At 37.6% G+C, this 8248-nt stretch overlaps 1 protein-coding gene and 1 long non-coding RNA gene across 4 annotated transcripts; both read left to right on the forward strand.

Moving 5' to 3' along the window:
- The first annotated feature begins 1117 nt into the window (after positions 1 to 1117).
- On the forward strand, positions 1118 to 3065 carry LOC107990222 (uncharacterized). The gene is made up of 2 exons (XR_003048819.1): positions 1118 to 1419; positions 1713 to 3065. It is a non-coding gene; the product is annotated as an uncharacterized LOC107990222 (long non-coding RNA).
- Positions 3066 to 3750: 685 nt separating this feature from the next.
- Positions 3751 to 8248, forward strand: LOC103397172 (arginine/serine-rich coiled-coil protein 2-like). Of its 3 annotated transcripts, none has more exons than XM_025052795.1 (10): positions 3751 to 3840; positions 4932 to 5069; positions 5257 to 5297; positions 6185 to 6342; positions 6426 to 6551; positions 6643 to 6762; positions 6880 to 6965; positions 7046 to 7299; positions 7440 to 7529; positions 7612 to 8248. In XM_025052795.1, the coding sequence occupies exons 2-10, from the start codon at positions 4994 to 4996 to the stop codon at positions 7798 to 7800; spliced, it is 1140 nt and encodes a 379-aa protein (XP_024908563.1). In that variant the 5' UTR covers positions 3751 to 3840; positions 4932 to 4993; the 3' UTR covers positions 7801 to 8248. The 3 variants fall into 3 exon arrangements, with proteins under 3 accessions (XP_024908563.1, XP_024908562.1, XP_008333620.1); XM_025052794.1 differs by lacking the exon at positions 3751 to 3840 and adding an exon at positions 3867 to 3965; XM_008335398.3 differs by lacking the exon at positions 3751 to 3840 and adding an exon at positions 4215 to 4372.

The following is an 8248-nucleotide window of genomic DNA, read 5'->3' on the forward strand; positions in this document are numbered from 1 at the left end:
ACGTTAAGGTTGCGGTTCAAGGAGAGGTCTTTGGTATATGATATATTTAATTGAAATTGCTGTTCTGAACAACCAATGATCCATAAAGGAAAATCTTGAAAATGATCGGGGTGCCCAAACTTTTTCATACCACAGTATAACTTTGTCTTTGTCCCCCTGAGAAGAAAAACCATCACATATTTGTTTTAATTTACATCTTCACTTCAGGTGGTTGGTTTGAGATGCACAATTACAACATCCTTTGTTTCTTTTCACACAGCAGTGAGGCACAACTGCGAGTGCAATAAAACTTAATGGAATTTTAGCCATTGAGCATTTAAACTAGTTAGAATTGATTGTTGCCAACATGTGTATACTAAGATCATTAGAATACAACTTTAACACACCTCTCTCAACATGCACAGTTCAATTTTTTCAATGGCTGGAAAAAAAACATGTTTTTTAATGAAACTCCAAGGAATGTTGATGTTGACCCGTTGATGGTTTTTTGTACCTGTTTCAATCTTGGCCAAAGCATGGTTTGTAATGTGAAAAAAAATCATCATTAATGACAAGAAGCACATTATACATCCCTGTAAAGTAGAGTCCATCCATCTATCTATCCATCCATCCATCCATCCATTTTCATCCACTTATCCGTTACCAGGTCACGGGGACAGCAGTCTCCATGACTGCTGCCCAAATCACACTGCACCGTACCAACCCCCCTGAACCTTCCCGAACCTTACCACTGGAAGGTATTAACTGCCCTAACCGGGATTTGATCTTGCCCAGGAAGTGAACCCTAAGGTTCCACACCATTGACAGAGACATTGCCTCTGGGCCAAAGTGCCCCAAGTAGAGTCAACATAATTAATTAATCTTATAGTATAAATATTTTGATATCGACAGACAAATCTTTTTACACATTTTAGCACAATAAACCAAGTTAACCTAAAGATGCTTTGTCCTCTTCGATGATGAGATATAAATATGTTTTCTTGTCTCTATAAAATGGTGTAACCAGGTTGAAATTATATCTTTACTTTGTATTCAAACCAAAGAGTTAATACATGTACTGTCGCTTTAAGAGGTCGCAAGTCTTGTGCGGTCTTCCGGGTGCTTCTCTTAGTTCGCGCCAGACTAGCTGAGAGGTGGTAATGTATTATTTTGCTCGTCATTTTTAAACATTTGTTTGGATTTTTTCGGACAATTCAAATCTTGTTTTATGCACGTATAAATGTGAATTTTTAGGTTGTGAACATGCAGTTAATGTGTCAATTAAAGATACATATTGTAAACGGACTTTTTGCAAGTTGACATGTTTCCACACGCTGGTCTTCTGTATGTTTATCTGCTAACAGGAGCTTGAGACCTGTGTGCTGTGTGGAGGAGACTGCATGTTACAGAGCCTTACGTGTTTTCTATTGATTTGTACAGGTATGTTCATTGTTTATTGTGATTCATTTGGCATGGCTTTCACATGTGTTTACACAGGTTGCATTAGGCATGTAAAATAAATTCATGTTATCAAATACATTGAGCATTTGATAATTTATTTTCACGTTTTTATTTTAAATTATTTTTGTTATTAATACAAAAAAGTTGTATTAGTCATGTATGTATGTGGAGTTCGCGCCAGACTAGCTGAGAGGAGGAGCTTGAGACCTGTGTGCTGTGTGGAGGAGACTGCATGTTACAGAGCCTTTTGTGTTTTCTGTTGATTTGTACAGAAATCCACCGTTCTACCTTCATTAAAAGAACAATCAACAGCTGGCCGTGGTTCGAGGCCTTCTTTCATCCAGCGCAACATAGAACACAACGCAGGACTTAGGGTTAATGGACGTGCATCCAACGCGATATTAAACTGTTGAAGACAAAGCACGCCCGTTGCAATGGCTTCTCAACCAAAGCCTAAAACACACCAAAAAGACACAATATAAAACATGTAAAACCTTTGACAGCTAAAAGATGACTACTTTTACCACATTACTAACGAATGATGAAAAAAAAAAACTTTTTATACACTATGAAGTGTTGTTTATAAATAAATTAAAAAACAGAGGAAACATTAGCATAATAAAGTGCAATAATGCTCTAGCACATCTTATAAAAAAATTCAAAAATGCATACCCTGTTGAGAAGGATTCTTTTCTGTGGGACGAGATGAAGATTTCGATTTCCTTCACACACCAACAGAAACTGTCCATCCAGACAAATGTCAATAGCATTTACATCAGTTTCTGGAAAAGGAGATTTAAGTGGATTACTAAGGACGAGCTGAAGGAGGAATTTTGTAGAACGTTACAACTTTCTGATATTATTTATATTTTGTGTGTTAAAGTAGATACAGGAATGTGCAGTAAATGAATCTGCAGCAACTAAGTATGTATGTGGATAAAAATCCGTAAGGAATGTAAATATTTATGTCAAACATTTATTCTTACGTATTATAAGTAAGTGCACTGTAATTGTACAGTGATTCGGACCTAAGGAAGTAACTAAGTAACGTGTTTATATTGTGGATGAAATGTATTCACGTGTTCATATTTTATAGAAGTATGCAACATATATAATCATGTTTTAAAAGATCATAAGAGATGCGCTAAAACATAACCTGCCTAAAATATAAACATGCTGCTTGTGGAAAATATAAAATGTATTGCATATAAACATGCTTTGGAAAATGTGCAAATATGTAATCTACGTGGAAGCATAAGCATGCTGCTTGGATCCTGCAATATAAAATACACAGACACTCTGAAACAGGAATTAAGTTAAACTCAGGATGTGTAGTGAAACAGCTGATGCGACAGGAGAGGCCTTGACCTTGTGGCAGAAGCTCAGGAGGTGTACGTGACAATAACCAGGTTCTGAGTGGAAGCCAGTGTGAGTGTGGAAAACAAAGAACAATAAGATCATTTATCAAATATGATAACAAACAGGATGTCAATCTGACGTGCAACATCTGTGTATTTTAGGTGAGGGTCTGCTAATAAACAGAGCCTGATCATGTGAAGGGGCAGAATTCAGCAGTTAGTCTTCTGACTCTCCGTTGGATCCTCCCTGTGCACAGGCGAACTCGAGCAACGACTTTTGTCTTTTCTTTGTACTTTATGAAAGTTCTTAGTTAATACCGTTTGAGATCGATCAACGAATCCGGGGTGCCAGAGGGCCACAACAATTTCTAAGTGAAGAATCAGACAGACACTCTGGTAGGTCTGGTCAAATAAGATAATCTCTTGTCAACAACAACAACAACACTCCAGTTGGAAACACCAGAAGAGGAGAGATGAGGACCTCTGAGAACCTGCAGGAAAAAAAAAACACCACCATCATCCTGTCAATCACCTCATTCCTGCGATGTGTCAAATATGGACGTCAACATTTACCTCATCAGCCTTAGAGTCACTGCCTAAATACTGGTGTTGGGAACTTCAACCTTCGAATCTTTGACTCTCGAACAGTAAAATGAACGAGTCGTGAACGAATCTTGAACTAATCATTTCATTAATTTTACAGCAGGTGGTGCTGTAGCACTATTGTGGGCGTTGTAAAGAAGGCTGTGGTTCTCCGACACTAAATGTGTTGATATAATTTTCGAAAATATTTAATTACAAACACACTTTACACAATAACGCCATATACATCTACCAGAGCTGAAAACCACTAATTATGATTTCATGAATAAATAATTTATGTCGGGTGTCACGTGACAAAAGAACGTGTACCTGAGGTACTCTGCGTTCTGTTTCAGAGGCTGGCGTACTAACAGCTACACTACGGAACCGACAAGAGCGTCCCGATAACTCGCGGGAGGAAGGAGAGAGGGATTAATTCGCAGAGCGTGATTCATTCGCAGTGAGTGATTCATTCGCAGAGAGTGATTCATTCGCAGTGAGTGATTAATTCGCAGGGAGTGATTCATTCGCAGAGTGAACAAAAAAGCGCATCCCTTGTATGAGATATCTGGCAAAAGGTTTCAGGTGCGCACCAGAAAGTACTCCTAATTTACGGTTACGTAAAATCAGTTTGTTTATTTATTTTTCCCTAAAGTTCCCCAATATATCTAAATGACAATAAAAACTAACTGAAATTAAAATTATTAATTTGTTTAATGTATTTTCTAAAATCCTCAGTTAAGGCCACTTTTATAATATTAACAGATTAACTGCAGCGGTCGTATTACGGTACTTTATCACTTGACTCTGCCACTCCAATAGGTGGCGATAATAGTCATTTCTCGTACTTGTCAACCAACGCTCAGCTAAACAGTAGAAGATGAGCAGAAACCGATTGACGTCTACAATAGTAGCTCTTTGCTTTTCCTTCATCGTCTAAACATTGTGAATTTGCGGAAGTATGTAACCACAGAGCCCTCTGAATCAATCCAGTAAGTACTAGTGTGTAAATACCACCAAATTCACGTTATTTATATATTACATACGCGGTATTTATGTAAGTTTGCACTATGATTCGTTTATCATAATCTAACAAAGATGGCGCTGCTCTTCTCTTAGCTTCTAAAACCTAGCTTACGCTAAATGTTTGGACTGACATTTTTTAGCGAAGCTTGGCCAGACGGAAAGATTTTGTTAGTAATTTTGGTGTCTATATTTAGATTTACGTCTCGATGACATTTGCTTAGTAATTGTGTAATTGCTTAGTAAAGACTGAATTCAAACCGAAGGCATTTGGTAACAAGTCAAAGACTAAATGGCCGATATGTTTGTTTGATGTTTCATATACATGCAAGCTGATAATGATTATGTTATGAATGTAACCATGCAAGCGTGTCCGACGGGATTACATATTTTATAAAATTAACATAACTGTTTAATACAATAATCAATTAGTTATCAACTATATTTTAGGTTAAATGTTTAGTTGTCAATAATAGTGATAAGAACCCATATGCTAAACTGATTACCTGTTACTGATTTTGTTTTCAGACGAGTGATGACTCAGTTGACCTGACCAGATCAAGCTCCTCTGTTTACCACATAAAGGCAACATGGAGTCCACAAGATCTCCCAGAAGCTCAAAACATCACCATTCACGATCAAGATCACGCTCCAGGGATCGTAAACGTTAGTATTGCCTAATATATGAGAGAACATGTCCACTGGATAATGTCTCGGTGTATTTGTGTTCATATCTGTGTTATTTGGATTTTTAGAAGAACATAGTTCTCCATTTAAACAGGTCATTTGCCTGTAATTACAAGAAATTTGTTTGTAATAATATTTTAAATTATGGCTATTTGTTTTCTCCCAGGTGAAAGAAAACACAGACGAAGTCGAAGCAGGAGTAAAGAGGTAAATTATTAATTAAATGTTATGATTTTAAAACATGTCTTAGTTATTTTCAGGGTTTGTGCTATAGTCTTTGTTAATTTAAGGACAAGGTGATTGTATTATATACATTATGATACAGTATGTAACCCAAGTTAAGAATTAAAAAACACAGATTGTTGACTGGAACAGGGCAGTTTATAACCCACCCATTCTAAGATGCGTGTTATTATTTATAACAGGATCATATGGTAAAGAGTAGCTTTATTTTATTTGCACCTTGTGCATAGATCACATGATAACATTTCTACAATAAATCATACTCAGTGTGCTAATGCATGAAGAGACTGAACAGAAGACCCTGCTGACATAGTAAAATAATATGCCTACTACGGGGACAGGTAACTGCAATTTAAACTCCTACTTGTTTAACACTTGAGAACCGTGAGAATTTGGAGTGCTCTTGCATCTCTTGAAGTAAGGATTGGCACAATTATTTTTATTTATAATAAATCCAATTTTTTTTTCTACCCTGGGTTAAAATTTGCAATTAAATTGTCTTTGTAACCACTGTCCAAACACCCTGATGTGTAGTAGTAAAACTAGTGACTGTAAGTAAAAGGTATTTAGCTTAAAGTATTATGGTAAAATGTTTTGACATTCAGGGATTTGTGTTCTTGCTATTCAGAGATGCAAGATATTTCAAATATCCTGGTTTGATTAATTCCTGCTTATGATTCAGTTCATTTTTGTCAATTTCCCATACATTTGTTTTCTGACAATGGTATTGTATGTGTATGATATTGTTTGTTACCGAAGTTGAAATGACAAGACTGTCAGAATTTCAGCCTTGGTACTAACTCTTTTTGTTGCACTATTTTCCTGAAAGAGACAACTTCTTCTTAATACAGGCACGAAGGAGGGACTTGGAGAAGCCACCAAAATCACACAAACGAATAGAGGAGCAGCAAGAGAGACTTTTAGCAGAGAATGGAGAGGAGCGAACCAGGGGCAAAAATAAGAGACCGGCCAAGGGCAGGAGCTTGTCAAGGTCACACTCACGGGAGAGGTAAGTGATATTTTTTTTTTTATCATTAAGCCAGATAAATAAACCCATGCCATACATAAACGTCTGTGTCTGTGTCTTTATAGGCGGCATCACAGTCGAAGCAGGGAAAAAAGACATTCACATAGCAGAGACAAAAAGAACAAGGCACGGTCACGCTCAGGTTCGAGGACCAAACACCATCATCACAGCAGAAGCCGCAGCAAAAGCAGGTAGCTGTGTTTGAAAATGCAGCATATCTTATTAAGTTTTAATCTTTTAAAACAATTGTTTTGTTAACCAGTTTTTCTTTTAAATGTTAAGTTCTAACAGAGAGCGGAAGAAAAGGATTGAAAAAGTACGACCAAAGAGTCGGACTGCAAGTCCACCTGTTTTCCGGGGCCGTAACACAGCTATGGATGCCCAGGAGGCTCTGGCCAGAAGGTAATGTCTCCTGTATTGACATTTATATTTACTGTTATTCCTAAAATTGTGACTACCAAGTTTCTTTTGTTTTAATTGCGTTTAACCTGTGAAGTAAAATGCATGATCTCAATTTAGACTGGAGCGAGCAAAGAAACTCCAGGAGCAGAAGGAGAAAGATATGTTTGACAAACAGCAGCAGCAGCAACAGGAGATAGCTGCTGGTAAGAAGCACCTAATTAATGCAAACTCTCTGAGAGCTTGACTCGTTTGTCAGTGCCTTCATTTTTTCTTTTTCTTCCAGTTGCAGCCCCTATTGCTGCTGCAGCTGCAGCTTCCACAAACCCTGCCCTCAATGTGGTGACCCTCTTGGCCTCTGGGACACAGGTGACACCTCAGATTGCCATGGCAGCACAAATGGCAGCTCTCCAAGCAAGGGCACTAGCACAGACTGGTATCACTGTGCCCAGTTACTACAACCCATCTGCCGTAAACCCCATGAAATTTGCCGAGCAGGAGAAAAAAAGAAAACTACTCTGGCAAGGAAAAAAAGAAGGGGTATGATACAATTTTTGTGTGATTCTGTTTTTATCTCCCACTGCAATGCAGGCTTAGTATGTGCAAATATTTGATAAGTAGTGACCAGATAAATTATTAATTACTTGAGTGATTACCAATGTTCATTTTTTTTTTTTCAGGACAAATCCCAGACGGCTGAACTGTGGGAGAAGCTAAATTTTGGAAACAAGGACCAAAATGTTAAATTTCGCAAACTAATGGGTATCAAAGTGAGTATATTTGCATTTTTGATTACCCCAGAAAAAATCCTACATTGCTTTCACCACTAATCAAGAGCCACTGTCTGTACAGGGAGAGGACGATGAAGCTGACGTTTCTAAACCACTGAATGATGATGGGATAAAGACGCTTCAAAAGCAGGAGGAGATGTTTAGGAACCTGAACGTTCAGTATGAGATGGCTCGTTCTCAGACTCACACCCAGAGGGGAATGGGCCTTGGCTTCTCTTCTTCGTTCTCACGTGGAATGGATTCAGTTTAGTGCCAAAGCTTGAAAGTCAGACTCATTCATCATGTGACATAGGACTACCAGTTCAACGCTAGCTCTGAAGCTTGCATGAATTTTGCTCTGACTCTGTAATTTATTTATAGACAAACATTTCACATACTGGAACCTTGATAATCGCTGAGTTCATCTCAGTGATGAATGAACTGTTCATCTTCAAAAGGCATCAATGACTGATGCTATTTAGATATTGGTTTTGAATGTTATAGCTTTTTCTAACAAATATATTAATGTGTTTGAACATAAACTGATGTGGAACACTGTTTACAACCATTTAGTCAATGTCATAACCAGAGTGCTGAAGTCATTTTCCTGGTTGTGACTGCCGCTGATCATAGAATCCCTGTTCAGAGAGTCATCTGAACTAGGGAAAGTAATTGCTTACATCAAATGTTTAAATAAATTAGTTTTGTGTTTAACACTC

The sequence above is a fragment of the Cynoglossus semilaevis genome, chromosome W, assembly GCF_000523025.1.
Source record: "Cynoglossus semilaevis isolate Cse_v1.0 chromosome W, Cse_v1.0, whole genome shotgun sequence".
In the NCBI taxonomy this organism is placed as follows: domain Eukaryota; kingdom Metazoa; phylum Chordata; class Actinopteri; order Pleuronectiformes; family Cynoglossidae; genus Cynoglossus; species Cynoglossus semilaevis.

Bases quoted from the DNA above. Each gene is read 5' to 3' on its own strand.
- LOC103397172 (XM_025052795.1), top strand. From the start codon at position 4,994: ATGGAGTCCACAAGATCTCCCAGAAGCTCAAAACATCACCATTCACGA. The intron at 6,552-6,642 runs GTAGCTGTGTTT...TTAAATGTTAAG, and splicing joins AGAAGCCGCAGCAAAAGCAG to TTCTAACAGAGAGCGGAAGA. The intron at 6,763-6,879 runs GTAATGTCTCCT...ATCTCAATTTAG, and splicing joins CAGGAGGCTCTGGCCAGAAG to ACTGGAGCGAGCAAAGAAAC.